Below are 20,968 nucleotides of genomic sequence, written 5' to 3' on the forward strand. Positions count from 1 at the left end.
CTGCCTTCCTCCAGACTTTTGAATAATTTTATCCTATCACATGCCCATAATATGCCCATTATCCTCATTCCTATTTCTGTGTCAGATTGACAATGAAATGAAACCTCCATTTTATAATCAAGTTGCCACTTACTTACATAAAAAGCAGTAATTGTTAACTGTTAAATAAAATACAAATACATGAGCATACTGATAGCAACTGACTGGATTTTGGAATAAAACCGGGATATAACATTTGATCAACTATATCTTACATGCAGCTTTGTTCACTTCTTGCCTGAAACCTGGAATTTTAATATCATCTTTAATAATATTATGCATAATGTTGAAGAAATGGGCAGATTATGCATTACTTACTGGATTTAAAAATAAACTAGAGCACCAGCACTGTCAGCCTTAAAAATCATTGAACTTTCCCAACTTGCTGCATGAACATGATTGTTGCTATACATTTCATATTCATACAGGTATGTCGACTGCTCTGGATAAGAGTGTTTGCTACATGGTTATAATAAGAAGAATCACTTCAGTTCAGATACTCTCTAACCTGAACTGCCTATTAAAACGGTTTTGCCATAAAAGCAAGAAAGTACAAGTACCTTATTGCGCATACAGATTTTATGCTGATTGATTTTACAGTGGAACACAACATCAATACTGCCTCCAAAGACTAGTATAGTAATGTTTCAAATTTAAAAGTCACTTTGTTGTACAGACCTTTAATAATATGATTAAATGATTTAAGCTTCAGTTGTTTAGACTACCTTCTATGTACACACAGCTTTGCTACTTTATTAAAACAAACACAGCAGGACCAAAACAATCATTGTTCTGAAGCACGATGACAATTATACAATATATACAAAAGAACAGTTGGACAAGAAAGAGAATCAATACAATTTGTATTAAATAGGTCATTTCATTAGCTCTCAATATAATGACCAGCAAAACTATAATATCTGTAGTTATCACAGAAACATTGCAACACAGCGAAGTTATCAACCAATGTAAATCCCTTTACACGCAATTACAAACAGCATCAGTGACAACCGAATCAAACTCAACAACATACCCGACTGAATGACGGTGAGAGATCGGAAGGCAAGGACTGGTTTCTTCTATGGAATTGAAATATCTGATGATCTACAAAATATTTACCTACAAATGTTGCTTTAGAGAAAAACTGTAGCTTTGGCCTTATAAATTCATAAGTACCGTCAATTACTGAACAACTGAATAAAATTTCATCTTTGTTATGGGAAGCACATTCTGTCATTTACAAAGTCTTGGTGATTTTAATGGAACAACGTTAGATTTACTTATCAAGTGAAGATACACAATTATACAAATATGGTCATTTTGAACGCTGACACAATTTTCCATATTTTTCATATTGTTAGGAGAGAGGAACCTTGTGTTCCTACTGCACTTGGATCTTCAGTCGTTTCAAACAGTACAACCAGTCAGACACAAAGAATCACTTCATTTCAGCAATGATAACATTCACACTGTATATTGTCTTTAATGTACAGTATATACTTAATTGTATATGGTCTATAATATATTAACTTAATTTGATGTGACTATATATACTGTTTAAAAATTCCTTGGGTTGTCAGACACCACATGATGATCATAGCGAAGTTATGACAAAGTTTGACCGACAACAGGGCTCCTACTCAACTGTGGATATTTATCCAGTGAACTCACTGACAGTACGTCAATTGCTGTTGTACTATTTACATGTACATTTTCATGCCTCTCCACTATTTTACCCAGCACCAATAGTACCAAGCCAAGGCAAATCTTCCAACAGGAGACCTGTCACCTGAGACATTACAAACACTCAGACATGACATTCATCGACTTCTCATCAACAACACTGGGAACAGGAGTATTGGTGTGTTGGTGTCTAATATACAGTAAAAGGTCCATTTTGGTGCCACCCAAATTATAACCTAGGGTGTGATTTTAAGCATGACAGCACTAACAAACCTGATCTACATCTGCTTAACTGAGAAACAGACTCTCAGGTGTCCTCTTCTCAAATTGTAGTAATGCAGGATTCAGTCAAGCTACAGAGTTACCCTTTCAATTCATACAGGAAGGACTGAATCGAACAATGTGCAGTACCGAGAAGTTTAAAAACCCTATTGAACAAGAGAAATTGTGCATTATCTTTTCATACTGCCCAGCTACAGAGCCTGGATAAGCTCTGTATTGCCCAACAAGAAGAGTGCAGCTTCCCTCAGCATCAATTCCACCAATCAGGGGCAGCATGAGAAGTTGTTGCAAGAGTGTTATTGATGGTTGGTCACAGCAAAAGATAATTTTCTGACTCTTACATCTCTCCGTCTTAAGTTTCACAGACAATTTAAGAGATTATGAGATTGTACGGCTGCCTATGATGATGTGACCCTTCCTATCCGGCCTAACAGTGATTTTATCACATGTGTGAAGTGTGTCCACCACATTAAAAACCATGTCAAGAGAAGACTTGAATCCGCAGTCTGTTTTCTTTAATGATTAGATTATTCAAGCTTCCCTTCAACTTGCTGTGTCCTATGTACACAGCATCTTTTGAGAATCTTTAAGTTGGTTCATAAATCATATAATTATAAATCTGTTTGGTTACTGTTGTCGCGTTTTGTTAGGAAAAAAAAAAGCTTGGTTACAGAATTTTTAAAAATAATTTAAAGAAAATTACAACACAATGTTTTTTAGAGGGTTTTCATCTCTGTTGGTCAAATCCACTTGATTCGGTTTTTAGAGAAAACTCTGGAAGCTGGTATCCCCCACACAGGACGTTATGTTTTCCTTTATAAGCATGCACATCTCAGACAGACATATTAACGTAAAGATATTTATTTTCTAGAGTGGTGGTTCTAACAAGGCATTGCTCCCCAAATATCAGACAACAGGACATAACCTCTATGGATAAACTGGGATATATTGGATAGATTGGAACAGCGGCTTGTGGACTGCTCTTGCTCCCAGATGACAAAAGGAAGCACCCTTTGATAAACACACACATTTTACAGTAAGTCCCTGTATTCTGCAAGCAAAACCAATCCCATTCGTCGTGAAAACCCTCCAGTAACGTGATGTAACAGCAACAGACTCAGCAAAGAGTATACTGTTCTGCACCCCTCCTTCACTTTAAGCTACTCTATAACACAAAATAATTCAGACTTCAAAACATTTTCAGACATAATATAGACAAAAGCATCGTAGGTCTTCATAAAAATGTATAGAAACTAATTCATCAAACACAGTCACAAATTATTAATAGATATTTAAATTGTCATTGAATTAAAAAAGGTGAGACATTTTTAAGCAAATATACCATTGATTAGTAACTGCAAAACTACTGATTATGTGTTCTAAATACAGTATATGCATGGTGATAAAACTGAGGATTATCAAATTGTAAAATAATCTTTTTTAGATCATTGAAAAACGGTTGAGCTCTCCTGAAATAATTCAGAGCTGTCATATTTCGCCATGCACCCAAAATACCTCACAGAATGTGAATCTTTATTGTAAATTGTGCACTACATAGCCCAGAAGAAAGTAGCCGTTACACTATACAATGTCCACGTACATACAAAAAATCACATTCATAGTTAATGTAGTTACGTCTCTTATATTTGTGCACACCTGAAAAGAGTTGTGATGCAGGATATTCAACTCTATTGTCCAAAAAAACTGTTTTCAACGGCAAATAAAATTGTGAAAAATCTTTCTTTTTCAAAGCTCTGTTATCAAAATTTCATCCAGTGTCTCTGAGTTCCTAAAATTCGGATGTGTTTTATGGTATTTGTTTAATAAGACTGAATCCGGTGGTCAGTGAAAATATCACACTGATACATATAAATCTGTTTGTTTTACATTTGCCCTCAGAATCTCATTATCTAAAATTACTCCCTTGTACTTACAGTACATGTAACATCTTTCTCCTGAAATGCATGCTGGGTTTCCACTAGCTCTCATGCCTCTGCTTTCTGCTTTCTCCCTACTAAATACAAAGATATATCAAAATAATACTGTACTGTTATTAATGGGCAAGACGTAGATGTTTATTCCAAGAAGGTTATATCAACGGTCTGAAACCACTGAAGTCTAATCTGTCACTGACGGAAGTATGAGGTGCTTCCATTAGCCAAGTAATTAAACTCAGGACAGATGTACCAGATGTGAAATTTTAGGTGATGCTAAAAGGGCTTTTTAAAGCTTCTAATACTTCTTAATAATTACAAAAGGACGGAATATGACTAGAACACATTTCAAAAGAGTTTTACCAAGGCCTTTTCCCTGTTTGTTGTGTCTGTGCTTATTAAGCATCCAGGAGCAGAAACTGGACTGCTGGCATGGGGACAAGTAGTCGATTGAGGACGGTCTTCCTCTGATTCTACTGTGCAGCTCCATTCTATTAATCTGGCTGCACACTGGAGTCATGTGTGGCGTCAATGAGAATATTTTACCTCAGGAAAAACCTTGGTGTTTTGAAGCTTCAATCATCATTGCGGAAAACAAGCAACATCGAACCCAACTAAACAAAGAAAATTACTCAACCAGTCTCACAGAAAAATAAAGGAACAAAATAAAAATCTGTACCACAATGTCCCTCTCGTCTCCAAACAAAGAGTCTGTTCTCGGCTCCCACTGGAGTTGATCTAACCTTTCTGTTTGGCTTCTGCGCTCCTCGTAAGAAAAAAAAAAAGAAAAGAAAGAGAACGCTAAGTAAAAGCTACACCTTCTGCTGCATTTCAATCTGCTGGGGGTGTCTAGTCTGTCCCTTCCCATTCATCTTGTAAACAGAGCTTTTCTGCTGCCTTTTTTTGTAGCACCAGACGGCCAGTGTGGCTACTACTACCAGCAAACAGATGGCAACGATGATCACGGCGATCATCGGCCCGCTGCTATGCTGGGGGCAGTCCTCTCCCACACAAGGTGCCGCAGTAGGACGGAGTTTGGCTCCAGGACCGTGCGTGAGGTTCCTTGTGATGTACTCTTCGTACAGGCCAGTCCCCGCGAAGTCGTCCGATGACCCGGCGGTGGTCTCTCTGGGGATCTGGTAGGGCGTGGTGTTGTCGTTCGAGTCTGTGGGCTCCGGCATGTGGTCAACGATGGGGTACAAAGCGTCAGTTGTCTCCCAGGAGGCAACAGTGGAAGTTACCGCGAGCTCATGGTCCTCGCTTGCCGATTCTGAGGGGGTGATGGTGTCGGCATGCGCCGCCTCAGAGGGTGTGGTCGTGAAGCGCGGGGCCGCCTCCTCCGCGCCCTCGCCGGCACTCTCGTTCTCGGGGGCCGGGCTGGGCGTCAGTGCCGCGGGCAGGTGCTGAACGCCGTAGTGGATCTGACCCGTGGGGGCCGCCGCAATCTGGGTGAAGCCGGGGGACGGCGCGGTGCTGGCTGTGTCCGCCCGGCTGATCTCCACGTGATTCGGGCGGTCCGTCACTCCCGGCACCTCCCCGTCTTCAGTCTCCGTGCTGCTGCCTCCCACTTTCTCCCCGTCCTCGGCCACCTCTTGCGTCACCGGGTAGCCGTCCAGCCAGGACTCATCGGTGCTGGCGACCGAATCCTTCGTGGCCTGCTTGGTGTCATTCTTCGGGTCCCCCGCGGGCAGGTCAATGGGGAAGTCCTCCCTGTCATCAAAACCTGGCACCCCTTCTGTCGCACTGCCGGAGGTCTTCACTCCAATGTGGTTGTCGCCGTCCGTGAAGACGGGTCCCGCTCCTTCCCTGGCCGTTACCTCCTTCTCTCCCGGCTCCTCTGGCTCGTGGAAAGTCTCAGAGGGAAACCAAAACAGATGTTTTTGGCTGAGCAGGGACACCGGCGACTCTGTGGGCGTCGTGGGCTCCTGGAAGTCCCTATCCGTTGAGTCTTCCACCCCCTCCTCTCCTTCCCCCTCCGTTCTCCCTGCTCCCTGCTCCTCCTCCCTTCCCCTCGCATCCCCTCTCTCCTGCTCGGTGTCCCCATGCTCGCCGAAGGACAGAGCCTCCTGACTGTCCTCCGGCTCTTCAGGATCCTCGTACGACAAGTGCCTTCCATCGGGGAACTTGTCTTCATAATCGATATGTGCTTCTGTCTCATCTAGGAAAGGGAAAATGTATTGCACATGTTACAATTAACTTGAAATCAACTGAATTAATGAGCATTATCGTGTCATTTTGTCATTCAGCTGTATATACGGATATGGGTTGTAAAATATTTTGCACACGTATGAATAGCTGAAGGTCTTATAGATTCTTTATTATTATTATAGTACCAACGACTTCAGTAGATTTAAAATGGTGTTGTGTGCTTTTCACTTTCTAGACTGAACCAAATGACACCACAGACGTAGGTCAATGCTCCAACTCTTGCAGGCCAACATGGACCCCCTGCAGGATGACTTGAGACAGGAGTCAGCAATGCAATCTGACCATTTTGTAGCTCCACTGCTGATACATGCATCCTTTCAAAAAGTATGCAATCATTTTGAAGCCTAAATGTGCCGAGTTTGCCTATCCATTAGCAATAAGATTTGAAGCTGTTAAAGCTCCTCAGAAGTTTCTAAGACTTTTGATTGCCTTTGAACTGTTTTTTCTTTGGTATGAGTGGCATGGAGGTGGAAGTCACTCCACTGAGCATCGCAGTTTTGCATGTTTCGTGATATGATCTCATTTAATCTTGCTTGGATTTGCGAGTAAGGCTGCGATTGTGACTCTCCTCATCGTTCTGGCATATAGTGTAGATGGAAAAGGATCTTTTTTCACCAACCTTTTCCCCAACCCCCTCCCCCCAGGCTTTGGAAATTCCCTATTCATTTTGTAGAATATGGGTACTAGTACCTATGGGAGGCTGGCTGGTCAAGGCAGCTAAAAAGTAAGTCTTTCCAAATGCAGGCTTGCGGCAGATCACCATGTGGGCCTAGAAAGAGGGCGGACAGAGAGGCTACAGCTGCTGAGTGAACTAAAGCCTTTAGTAAAGGGTACCAGACATCCTTCACAACAAGGGGACTAAGCTAAATCATCTGCAATTTCATGGGAGCTTGCTCTGAGGCATCTCATGCTGGTGAGAAAAAGAGACGAGAAAAAAACATGTAAGGAGTGTTTCGTATAGTTAGCACTTCCTATTACCATTCTGTTTGCTTTGTATTTTTGGGACTTTAAGGTGCAGTCCAGCTGTAAACGAAACCACAGGATTATGCGTTGCTGCAAAAGGCTTAAAATCCAGAAATCAAACCGAACTATTCACTTGAAGCAAAAAAATAAAACTAAGATGTGGGTAATAAACATCTGCAAGGTGACACACATTTCAAAAAGTACTGTTTAGAAGAAATGTGGAAAAGTGTGGTTGTCGGTTTTCTTTAAAATACATATACTGTACTGTATGTGTGTGTAGGATTAAGGAAAGCCTTCGTTGAATCCTATCCATTAAGCAGGAAAACTATAGTTTGAAGTTGCTGGCCAATAGGATTGCAAACTGCCTTCAATCAACACAACTTCAAAGCACAGGCTCCTCAGCTTCCTCCTCAGCTTGGGATCCAGTCCCAGTCGGATTCAAAACAACTCAAGGCCACTGTTTTCTTTCCTGCTCTTCAGAGGTTAAGTTTCTGTATTTACAGATGCTGGACGAGGGTATTGCTGGCATTTAGCAAGGAAGTACTACGGTGGCCCTTTATAGCCACAGCATGTTAACCAATTTAACTGTCTTTTGTTTTTCTTGGAAGACCAACAAATTTCCTGCACACTAAATATCCCACCACTTTTGAAGTCTCTGAATTTTAAAGAAGAACCTTTTTTTTTTGCGCAATGACACTTATGTAGTACAAGGAAACAAAACACCCACTGTGCACAGCTGTACAAATTCAGCCTGAAAACAAACACCTTTGTGGTCTTAAAGCTGTTAATTAGCCCATTAGATCTTGGATATCGAAACATTATCTTTGTGATATTCCAATATCTTTGCGGAGAACTGAAAGGTTTCATAACGTTTTATCCTGCTTCTCCAAAGAGCAATTAAAAGGTTCACCACAAGTTGCTAAATAGAATCAGAAAATTGAATATATTTCTTTGTAGGAAAAAATAGTTATATTAATTCCTTACACTTACATAGCACTTCAGAGCACTTTACAGGTTATTGTGCCTCCCATCCACCACCACCAGTGTGTAGCCCCCAGTTGGATGATGCAACAAAGTGCACCACTATGCTCACCACACACCAGCTATCAGTGGGGAAGAAAACAGAGTACTGAAGCCAGTTCAGAGATAGGGAAAATATCTAGATTTATAGGAAACGTTAAAAAGCTGAGCAAGGCGGAACAGTACTGGACAGTACTGGCTTAGGAGACCTCCAAGGAAATCCAGTGTGCATCTGTGAGAGCTGATGTGAATCAGTAGCTGGCGGTCTTCCCGTTGGAGCAGAATTTCAGATTCAGCGCCTCAGTATGGTAACTGGGAGCACTATGCTGTAGGAGTGATCATTCTTCAGATCAGACCCAGGCCCTGGCTGTATGATCATTAAAGATCCCACAGTACATTTCAAAAGAGTCGGGGTGTTAACCCTGGTGCCCTGGCTAGTACAATGTGGCCCTCTAAGTTCCCCCTTAATTCAAGCAGAGGAGCCAAGTAGCAGGACGAAGGGCCGGATTCCGTTGTTCGTAGGCCCTAGGCAGTTTCACTCCGAAATGTGCAAGAAGAGGTGTAAAAGCCAATTGAATGACGTCGATTGACATGATGCACTTTAAACTATCCTGATGCTAAACCACGTGATTGACGGAGCGGGCTGAGTGACCATCCCTTCGATACTTCTAGTTTCTAGAACAGCGGCTAGAGAGCGTATGATTCTTGATGTGGAGTCGATCGCAAGAATGTTGTTTCGGCTCGTTTTTCGTGAGTCACTAGTGTTTCCCTCCTTCGTAGGCCCTAGTGGGAAATCGGCCACTGCCAGGACGGTGCTGGAAAGGGACATTTTGAAAATGAAGTGAAGACACTAAAGTTTCTACTCAAATCGTTCCACTTCCTCATATATGCGGTGACGGTAATCATAAGGTTTCCCGGAGTTCTGCTATTTTGAATGCAGGTGTTATTAGATTGAAATGAAGAAGCATGAACGCTGCTGTTTTCCAGAATGGAATTCAAAGATGTGAAGCCTGAGACTTTATTTTTAGGCGACTGAAACCTACACTATACACTGTCTTGTGGACCCACTCTTACTATACTTACTGCCATTGTTAGGCAGTGTAGTCAAGCTCTGGAAGTGAGCACTATCAACATTTTAGCTATTTTCTTTACCGTATATTACAGACATAATATAAAAACCTTTGCCACAATTAATGCACCTTAACAATGTTGCAGTTTATTTGTGAATGTACTATCTGGACTTCACGAAAAGTTCTTACAGTCAACACTACCGAAGGAAAGAAAATATGTAACCTTATGAAAATTGTCTTGCAAAACCCCAATTTTTAGGGTGACAAAGCCTTACTTGTACTAGAACACATTCTCGTAACTGTGATCATTTATTTTCTGTTTTCGAAAGGAAATGCTTGTTTCTAACCAGAGGCCTTGTGGCTCCTTCGTTCTGAGGTTCAGGTTTCTTGCTCTTCCTAAGTCATACTTCTTGTTTTACGTACCTTGTCCACTGAATATGCTTGTTTTTGGGGCAGAACACAGTGCCTTTTCATAGTGTGGAAAATAGTCAGGAAACAGTAACAGCGCAGGATTGTGTTTCCTGCTTGCCAACACGTGGATTTGACTCTGCACAAACTGAATGACCTCATGTCTGTGACATAATCTCTCCATATATTAACCCATATCACCATGTGAATTATTTCTGTGATCTATGTCTGCAGTCATCCTGACCTGTTGTTATACACACATTCTGTTAGCACGTTAGAAGGCCAGAAACTGCTTGTTGACCTGACCTCTCCTGTACGCCACTGTCAGAACTACAGTGTATCATATTTGTGGTTTGTTCACTTACAGAGTATATATGAAGTGTCAGTGTAGTTTTTTTTCTCCACAGTATACATATGTATCTTTGCAAACTTGACCAAGCGAATGATACAAATTCATTAACCAGGAAATTGATAGGCTGTCTATGAGTTTCAAAGCTTGTCTATACAAAGACACAATTTCTGCCTTGCAGCCTAAATGCAAGGTAAAAAAGCATGAGAAAACGGATGTGGAGAGCTGAAAGCAGTGCCATACAGGACAGGGGATGATGGCGCAAGTGGGGATTTCAAACAGGAAGGGAGAAATTAGGCAAGCCTGTTTAAAAACATCCTGTAAGGAGGACTGGCATGATTCGATTAAGATTGACAAGCAGGAGCCAATTCCTCACCGCCCTGCTCAAGCCACAGCGTTAAACATAAATGAATGCAGAAGTCATTGGCTTCCAAACGTCTGTGGTCGTCATCATTATTAACAGAGCAAATACACCTGCTCCCTTGGAAAGGCCAGTTTCATGGAGGTATTGGAATAAGCGAGAGTAATCGAAGCTTTTAAGTAAAATCGTTCTGATCTGAGACCAATAATTACTTCCAGATTGTGTTAAGTATGGGTTCACAGTCAGAAGACCATGTTTGGTACGTGCAAAGCTAGAAGAATACTCTTAAAAGTGTTATTTAATAAAAAGAAAGCTTTGCATTCATAAGTCCTAATGAAAATGTGTGATCCAAATCTTTGACCTTGCGTAAAAAATGTCTCATAAGTGACCGACTCTAACTAGTCAAATCTGACACATTTAAGAATCTGCAGGCTCATAAAAACACTTCATGGTTTTATGTCAGCCTATCATAACATTAACATACAGTCTGAAGGCTGTAAATAGGGGCTTTTCAATCTCATTGTCTGGTGGTTTTCATTCAGTCTCAATTAATATTCTTTCACTGGACACAATTTCAGTAGACCTATAAATAGTAAGCAGATAACTTTACACTGTGGTAAGGATGGCCAGGATTTTGAAACTCTGTTTTACAGCCATTTTTTTGCTCAAGTTGCCTTAAAGCTGATTTAAAACATTCAATATTTTGAATTCTGCAGCTTTTCAGAATGTAAAATCCTCTGACCGTCTCACATCCCCAGAGCAGGGGTCCAAACAGCAGTTTAATTATCTTTGTTCACTGAGCGCTGCCCAGTCTCTCTCTCTCTCCCTGTGTCTTGATTCTGTCACAGACACAAGCCTGAGAAGAGACAGTCCGTTCTGCCAGTAATAACTTCTCAGGACTTCTCTAGCCTCTCTGTGCAAATAAACCAGTGTTGACAAGGAAATTCTGAAGTGCTCTACCAGTTCGGCCTGGCTTGTCCAACACTTTTTTTTAAACTGCCACCCATATCTATTTTCAGCTCACACACTGGCTTGCCTCTTTATCAGAACCTGACCTCATTTAGGACTCTGGAAGTGTGAATAAGGACTCTGACATGACCTGACATTGCACATCCTAATGCATTAGGAAGACTTACAAAAGCTATGCGACCACACAGTCTTTGCTAGAATAAGGCCAGCTTCACAAATGGCCACTTTGTACCTTTCATCCATTTCTGCTGGACCACCTGCAGCTGTTATGTTTCTCCCAGTGTTTAGTATTATGGGAAATGTACAGTGTAAACATTTTATACCTTGTCATTTGATTCTAATAGAGGCTTCTCTCCCTCCACTCCTTGTTGCGAGCCAGATAATTTAATGACTAACCACATCCAATACACCCAATTCACCTTGCTTACCTATTGAGTGTATCAGTATTTAAATAACCCCTTTGATTATGCATAAAAATGGCTTTTTCCGCGGTCGGGGCAGGTGAGATGACTGTACTGTAGGTCATGAGACTCATGAAAGGGAGAGACTGCGTGAGAATGAGCAAACCAAAGAAAAGCGTTATGTAAAATTGAGTAGATGTGTGCCAAGAGGAGCCCACTCCACCCATCCAGAATGTTTGGTAGTTAGTAGTTAATTGATCCAAAGATCTCATCCAGCCATTTCTTGAAAGACCTCAGGGTATCGGTTTTCAACAGCATGCACATGGCTAAGTAGCTTGTTCCATGCTCCCAAAGCCCTCTGGGTGAGGAAGTGCCTCCTGTTTTCAGTTGTAAATGCACCTCCATATAGTACACGCTTGTGTCCTCTGGTTCATGTTTCACTCTTTATTTGGGAGAAATCTGCTACCGTAGGCTGACTTTGGGGACTATGAACACGTTTTTCAGATCCCCTGATAGTCTTCTGTACTCAAGACTAACAGGGTTAATTTTCCTCAGCCTGTAGCATATTCCCTCAAGCCCTGGAATGTATCTGGTGACACTTCAATGGTCTGATATCTGTCAATGTTTTTTCTATTATGCGGTGACATCAGTTGTACACAGCCGGGTATTTTAAATGGAGCATTACTACTGCATTATACAATTTCACCATAATATCCCTTAATGTTTAACTAATCATCCTAGTATTTTGTTTGCCTTTAAAAGCTTACTATGTGCATGCAAACCCCTACGCTTGTCTGCATTTTAACCACTATATTAAATATCAGGTGTTGGCCCAGTCTTGAATTTTCTCTAAATATTTTTTAATTTTCATTGTTGCTTCTACAGTGTTATTCCATCCTCCTAATTTGGTACCATGTGTTAAATTTATCAATTTATACCAGAATTTAGATCCTTTGACATAGATTAGAAAGTACAATGGTCCTAGAACAGATCCTTGTGGTACTTCACTAATTACATGACCTCAATTTGAGCATGAATCCCCTACCTGTACTCTCTGTTTTCTATTAATCAATTCTTAATCTTAACACACACATTTCCCTGAATGTCTACTGCCTGGTAATTTGAGAATTCATGTTTTATAAGAAACTCACGTATGTTTGTTCTCTTGATGCTAACCTTAGACCTCATGGACAACAGATTTTTTTGTATTTCATGCAACATGAGCAAATTCTAATTAATGTGATTGTCTTCACGTTCCATTAGTATTTGGGATTTTGTTTCTGGTCTCCAGAAACAGTTCCGTCTGCTGACATCTCAAATTAGTCTGCAACTGCGGAGCATTTCCAGGGGCAGAATTCCTACTGTGGTGTAGCTTGGGCTTTGTGGAAGGGGCTTAAAGAAAACAGTAGGCACAGTGTTTTGGCTCTCCTTGATCCCTGGTATTAGAGGCTCATTTCAGAAGGATCTCCAATGCAGGGCTGTGGCCAGAGTGCGGGGATACCCAGGGTATAAAGTGTTCTGGAACTGACTGACTTTCTAGTTGATTATGGATGCCAGCAGCTGCTGCTCAAAGCTCTGACAGAAGGTCCCTCTAGGTCAGGTGTGACTGTCTCACCTTTCACACAGGCCTGGACCAGTCCATACCACTCCCCACAGCTGTCGCACAGCAGGCTGAAAGCACTGCGCCCGCTGGCCATGACGTAGCCCTGGGCACAGACGTACAGCAGCTCGTCGCCCATCTCGAAGCCCGTGTGGCCCTGCAGGCTGGTGTGAGGGAAGGAGGGAGGGTCTCCACACGGCTTGCCTGCGGGGAAATGTCACGTCAGATCTGCTCGTTCCTGTTCAGCAGTTTAACGAATATGAAAGCTACTCATTATGGACATTTGCTCCGGTATAGTATGGTAGGTGTAGAGAGTGGAATTTCTAAATCCATTTTCTAAACGCTGTATCAAATACGAAGTCTTGGGGGGGGTTAGAAACTGTCCCAGCACGAGAATCCATCACAAGGCACACACAGACGCAAACATGCACACACATGTAAATAGATCATGTTTTAGATAGATAATTAGATAATTAGATCATTATTGAGCCACACATTACAGGACACGTGGCCAGTCCATCACAGAGCACACACAGACACACACACACACACTCGCACCAGGACCAATTTTCCCAGATGTCAGTTAACCTACCAGCATGAACTCTGAACTCAGAGCCCCAGTACCGCAAGGCAGCACTGCAAATCACTGTGTCACTACGCGGCCCAACAGGAAGCATGGGGAAGCAATATTAAGAACGGCAAACTGTACAGTCTGCTGCTTCAACCACTTGTAAGAGCATATCTAAAAGTAGACACATCTTCTAGTCTTAAACCCTTCTTGTGTAAACTGCTCACAGTTAAAAGATGGGTAAAAGGTGTTTGTGCAGGTTGGCTAGTGGGATTTCTAGACATTTCGAGTCTGAATTTTGTGAAACCTCCATGCTTGATTTCAAGATGAGCAGAACAATTCCAAAGGAGAAGCCCGGTGTTCTCAGAGGCTCGTTTCTCCACCTCCACCTTCCCAGGTGCTGCAGAGACAGCAGATTAACTGTAATCCTTACCTATTTCCAGAAGGATCACAGGTAAAAACCCTTGAATTATAAATAAAACCTAGGAATTTTGCACATAGTGCTAATAGTGCTGTATTTATGTCAGTTAAATGTAAAAAATTTGAAGCCATGATACGTGAACCTCTGGCTTTTCATGGGGAAACCTGATTACAGGCACCACACACCTCCTTTGGACATTCTAGTATTAGTATTCAATTACTTTACGAAAAAGCCAGACTCATTTTCTCCTGCTCCCTTTCACAGAGACGGGGGTTAAAAGTACAGATTTTTTAAACACTTTGTCAGCCAACATCTATTCATGGTAGAAAGACTATGTTCCATCTAAGCTCGGTATTAGTGTCATTTCCCCATCTGTTAGTGTTCTCCTTGGAGAGAACAATATCCCTTTGTTCTTATGCGCTCGATGACAGATTTGTCTCTAGAAGTCATCACCAGAAGCACAAGCTAGATAGAAAAAGTACTTGCAGATAAGGAGAATAGGAATAAGAAAGTTGCTTTGTTCATGTGTTCAGAAAAAGTCACTAGTATAGCTCAACCTCATTTATACTAGCAAACTGAAAACAGCTTATCGGCATTGCAAGACACTCGTGTAGAGAATTCAACAGTCCTCTCTATCTGTTCTTCTGATGACTGGCTACATCAAGGTAAGGTCATCATCTATTTCACAGTGAATTTATTCTTAACTAGAGTCAGAACATCTGTTTATATCACCTGATCACAACATTGTCCACACAGCTTTCGGAAAGAGAAATGGAAGAGCCAGTAATATTTTATGCCTTGTCCTATTATGTGTTCCCTGACTTGCAAAACTCCCTGATTTTCATTTCTTTATCTTTATCACTGGGATACCTGCTGGACTACTTAAATGCTCCAGAAAACAATAATGGTGAAATAAATATCTAACACATGCAGGTGAGCAGCTGAAATGAGGAAAGGAGTCAGTAATGTTATATGGATGTGTGACAGGTTTCATGTGCCTGCCCTTTTCTGACAGCTCCTTTAGAGCAGCTTTGGAAATTCTTCTGTTGAGCTGCTTATGCTATTGCTGTGAGTATGCCTAACAAACACTAAGAAATAATCACACAAATATCAGCATATAAAAGACCGCATGCTGCAAAACTGAGGAGAAAAACACAGACTGCTGCTCTTAGCTACCAGCTACTGTTTTAACAAGTTTTTTGGTCTTTATAAACTTTGAAGCACCAAGAAATTAAAATGAGTCCATTAATGATATGAATCACATTCCACCTAGACCAGCAAATACTTCACAGTCAAAATCAAAACTGGTTTCTGCACGTATTTCAGTATTTCTGTTTTTTAATATAAGGATATCTTAGTCAATCTATTATAGGATGTATTATAATATAATAGTTAATGAGAAAAAATCTAATAAGCCTCAGAATGTAACAAATTTCCCTGACGAGGGAAATGTGAGGAATATTAAACTTCAAAACTTTTTCAAGCATGCTGTGTATGTACCCTTACCCTCTTCCAGATGAGACTTTTGGAAGGAGGGCTTTAGAACAGAGGTCCTCTGTCTCTGTGATCTCTCGGAGTTAGGCATGCTATTTAGATTTTTTGTAGCAGGACACAGCTTAATCAAGATTAAACATCTCGATGAGATGTAAGACACTGCCTCATTCATCATCTAGATCACCCAACGAGAAATATTCCTGTCGAATGCCAGAAACTTGTGTAAAACATTCTACAGCTTCAGAAACGTATACTGTATGTGCTATCACTTGCACATAAATCTAAATGCAAATACACATAATGTAAATACACATGGTCACGTACTGTATATAGAGTTTAAAAACAGTTACAAGTGCAGTTAGAGGAAGGAGACTATATGAGGAAATTCAGATAAGAGCCAAGACTTTAACTCTGGGTTTATGTAGGCTGACCGGTGGCTATTGTTTCAACACAAGCTTTGGTGCCACTACTGAAACAGCTCAGGACTGTGTTCTTTCACTTTAACTAATTTAACTAAACACCAGCACTTACCTTTGTCCTTTATACAGAAGGTATCAAGCTGAGCGCTTGCTGTGGAGGCATTTTCTGTCTTCACAACCACAGCTGTCATGCTCTGCTGTCCACTTCCCAGACTGTTACACACTGTTGTCCTAAAAAATAAATTCATTTTAAATACATTTTCCTGTTAACTGATGATGTTACCTTATGAGATCCTGATATCAGTGACAAACGAAAGCAAGTTATTTTTATTATAAAATAATTATATTTACAACTTTTTTTCTTTGGCAAATAAGTGGAATACTTTTTTATAGAAGTCATGATATTTCCAGAAAAATGTGGCACTGAGGAAATAAGAACTTTGGAAATATGACATCTGTGACTGACTTACCGACTCCAGGATCTTACCAAGCAACTTCTAGAAGAATCACAGTGGTGTTTGGTAGTTCGTTTTGATTGGTTTAAAGTCAACTTAATTTGCAATGTGTCTGACCACTTCCAAGTATAATCTGAATTTATGGCACAAAGCCATATGACAGAAAAAAACTCAATCGGAAGGTTTTGTAAGGAAAAAACAAGAATAACTGCAGTACATAAAGCCTCCAATAGGGAGTCTTTTTTCATCATTATTATATGAAGTACTAATGAAGTAATGCCACTTTGTGGCACTACATTGCTGGGCTCTGGCAAAACCTGCTTCACCAAACTGGAATAACAGGGCTTGATTCATGGAGAACAAGCTCTTGAGCCACAGTAAAGAAATCCGGGCCCAGCCGTCCAGTATTTTCTTTAAAGGCTCACGAATGCGCAGGATACAATCCCTGATGAAACAAACAAGGCGAGAGAAGTGGCAGCACACTGAGTCTGGAAGAGTCCCCACCACTGTCCCTGCTCCAGTGTCTTTGCAGATACAGGCTCTGGAACCACATTCATAAATACTGCAGATACATGCTGCCGGCACACCCTGAATTTCATTCGGCGCAAGAAGGGCTTTCATGCCGCCGAAGTCTCAGCTTCTTACTCTCCTGTTTGAAGCTGAACGATGCCCTGTGTAATGGTAATGAGACTATTATCCATCTATCCATTTTCTAGCTGCTTTATCCAATACCGCATTGCGGTGGAGTCGGAGCCTATCCTGGCAAGCAGTGGGTGCCGGGCAGGATACATCTTGGGGAAGACACACAGACACAGGCCCATTTCCCCAGAAGACAATTAACCTACCAGTAGGCCTTTGAACTGTGGGAGAAAACCCATGCAAACACTGAGAGAACATGCAGACCCCAGAACTGAACCCAGGGCCCCAGCGCTGTGAAGCAGCAAAGCTAAGCTGAGACTGTCAAAATCATGAAAATAATGAATTGCTTTTGCATAAGTACAGTACTTAACATACAGGACAGGGATTTGCACACAGCATCCATTGTGCCCCTTCAACCCCACTACACAGCAGGTGAGGTAGGAAAGCGAGAAGAACAGTAATTGCTTACACTTATACAGCGCTTTTCTGGACGCTCCACTCAAAGTGTTTTACAGGTCATGGGGATCCCCTCCACCACCACCATTGGTGTGCAGCCCCACCTGGATGATGCACCAGTACACTCCCCACACAGCAGCTCTCAGTGGGGAGGAGAGCAGAGTGATGAAGCCAGTTCAGAGAGGGGGGTTATTAGGAGGCCATGGTTGGTCAAGGCCAATGGGAAATTTCGCCAGGAAGCCAGAGTAACACCACTACTCTTTTCGAGAAACTGGCACAGATTTCTCTATTCTGGAACACGGGGTTCCACGCCTTTGCCTCTACCTGCTGCTGTGTGACTTTAAAAAGAGGACGTTTTACTCTGCTTTGGTGCTACAGATGATCAAATTTCTCTGAGAGAAGCGCTCCAAGGTGAACACAAATACACCCTTAGTTTTGTTTCCTTAGCTGAGTGATTGCGGATGTTGGACTGCAGCTATGAAAAATATTCTGAAATTAGTAGCATAATTTTGCATTACCAGTGAATGGAAAGAATCTTACTGGCAAAGAGAGAGATGGCATGGATTCTGATTCTGCGTAGAGACTGAGTTAGGAGCTGCAAGAGGCTGTGCAACTTAGAGCAGCAATAAAGCAAAAGGGGAACAGGAGTATTGCCTGCATGCTAAGAGCTAAGTGACTAGGAAACATGACTTGTGAAAATGAGCCATTATTAAACTTACTGTTCGTAACCCAGTGTGCAGTTTCTGTAAAAGCATTAAGGATTCTGAGCAATCACTATCAACAGGAATCAAACCTTCTCTTTCAGCAGGAGATACAATAGACACGTTTACAGTTCAGTGCCTTAGAAAACTTTCCACATTTAGGGATGGTGGTGACTGAATGATGCACTATGTCGGGGTTGCATCAGATGTAAGGCTTTGCATTTAGACCAGTTTTCCCATTTTTAGAGCAGGACGTCAAATTTTGTTTTGTCTGACCACACAAAACCTATTTCCAGTATCAATTAGATCCTTTTTTGCAAACCTCATGCACATTTCTAAGATGTTTTTTTTTTTTCCGTTACACACAAGCTCCTAATGTAGAGCATACGGGATACTGTTGCCCCATGAACTCTGTGACTCTTTCAAAGTTGCCTTTGGCTATATAGTAGCTTCCCTAACTTGTTTCGTCCTTTCCCAGCTACTTAGCTTGCAGGGGCCTCCTGATCTAATCAGTATCTGTGTGTCTTCCACTTGTTAAAGATCGACTTCTCCATGTTCAATGAGATATTAAGGGTCTTTGAAAAGTGTTTATACCCTTCTCCTGATCCGTGCCTTTACAGTATACAACTCCTGAGGCTTGAAACTCACAACTGATGTGGCATTTTCCTTTTCCGAATAATTGTTTTTAGATCAATTCTTCCGTCACAGAAATAGAGAAGAAATGGCAGTTCAGTTGAGCCTCTGTCCTAATTTGTCGTGCTCTTTAAAATGCAAGGTCGTCTGTCTAGATTACCAGCCAATCATGGCATCAGATGCGAAACCCCGGTGCTAGCCCCCAGGGCTTCCAAGAGGACAGAACCACCACACCTGCAGACCACTGTCGGGCCCTGGAGATCTGCTTCCTCCGCTCAAATGGCAACGTCAACACTGCGGGGCGGCAGGTCTCAGGTACTGTTTTCTGTGCTGCCCCCTAGTGGTGGACGGATCCAGCTGCCACAGTCTGTGGACTTGCTCAATGTCTTCCAGTAGAAACTGAAAACCCACATCTTGAGGACATACCGGACCCCAGAGGCCGTTGACTGACCCATTTCCCATACTTCCTCTCAAGCAGCTCAACACTCCTCAGAACTATTCAACATCATACCACTTATTTAACTTAACTGGAATTAATATATTAGATGCATTTTTAATGCCTCGTAGAATGTGTAGCACAACTAAAATCATATCTTTTACAGAGGGCACTACATGTTATTAGCACTTAGGCTTGCTTTTAGCTCAACAAAACAACAAAGCACTTTTTAGTAATGCTGTTGATTTATTTGATTGATGGATTTTCTATTTTTCTAAATTTCCAAATTTCTAGATTTTCTATTTATGTTAAACTTTTAAAAACCAAATTTGAATTGCTAAGATGGGCTGTGGCAGTCACAGCATGGGGAAGTATACTGCTCGACCCATAGGGACCCATAGGGACCCATCTAGGACCTACCACCTTCCTTCTGGCCCTTCAATGCATGAAGGACCGGTCTTCTTGGCTACTTAAATGGGTTTCGTGAGTTTGCTGAGACCCTACATCATTCTGCCCTGTGAGGAGTTGTCTAGTTGCTTCTCTGTCCCACTGTGAGCGTCAAGTACAGATTACGATGATAATTGCTTGGGCCTCTGTAGAGTAGTAGCTCAATTTATTTCTTTCGACAGAATTTAGCTATTAAAGACTAAGATGATAAAGCCTCTCATGCTGTAAAAGAGATTGATGGCCTCATCTCAGTCTTTATATTCAGGCTGAATTGAATCGTTTCAGGTTGTGCCCTAGTTCCCTACTGTAAGGACAGCAAGAAAATGAAGACAAGAGAGGTCCGAACTGAAGGCACAGCAGTCCTCCGCAATATTTCTGAATTTATAACTGTTACAAGCTTCATAGTGTCACTGTAGGACAACATGTCAACATCATGAAACACGACAGAGTAACATTCAACAAGGGCAATTACCGCAGGTGAATAAAAGAAACAACACAGCTAATGAGATAGGCAAGATCTGGCACCTAAATGACCTGTTACACTGTTCACCTCTTACTGAATATCAGGGACGGTATCACTCACATGATTACACTTCCGCAAGAGGATGAAGTTTGCAGAGTTACCCATCTGATTATTTTTACAGCAAACATAAACATAAGATAAAAAGTGAATGCATATGTAGATGTATTATTCTTGGTTCATGTGAATAAACCTTCAAACTCACTCGAAACATTTAAAGGTACTTTTTCCCTTGTAGTGCTTCAGTGACATAACTGTGTGACATAATTAACTCAGTAACACACTTGGAAATGCAGCGTCAGCCCCTTTTTTACTATCCTCAAGCAAGCAAACACAAAATACAGTCGAACACACTTTTCATTAAAAAAAACATCCTACCAGAAAATCAATTTAGCTCAGCCACCTCATTGGTCTTCATCGAAGTTTGTAAGAATAAATGTCTCAGTATTCTGTTAACTGCTCTTTTTAGCATGACCTTTAAGATTCAGTATT

The 20,968-nt window shown here is 41.5% G+C and overlaps 1 protein-coding gene across 1 annotated transcript in view; it reads right to left on the reverse strand.

Annotated features, from left to right (window-relative positions):
* Window positions 1-770: 770 nt before the first annotated feature.
* susd5 (sushi domain containing 5) overlaps window positions 771-20,968 on the reverse strand; it is a 35,462-nt gene continuing 15,264 nt past the window's right edge. The window contains exons 3-5 of the mRNA XM_088929736.1: window positions 16,302-16,420; window positions 13,303-13,491; window positions 771-6,096 (exon numbers count right to left, since the gene is read on the reverse strand). Of these exons, the coding sequence (XP_088785862.1) occupies window positions 4,751-6,096; window positions 13,303-13,491; window positions 16,302-16,420 (1,654 nt within the window). The 3' untranslated portion in view covers window positions 771-4,750. The remainder of the gene's footprint in view (window positions 6,097-13,302; window positions 13,492-16,301; window positions 16,421-20,968) is intronic.

Source organism: Atractosteus spatula, chromosome 12, assembly GCF_055471065.1.
Source record: "Atractosteus spatula isolate fAtrSpa1 chromosome 12, fAtrSpa1.hap1, whole genome shotgun sequence".
NCBI classification, from domain to species: Eukaryota; Metazoa; Chordata; class Actinopteri; order Semionotiformes; family Lepisosteidae; genus Atractosteus; species Atractosteus spatula.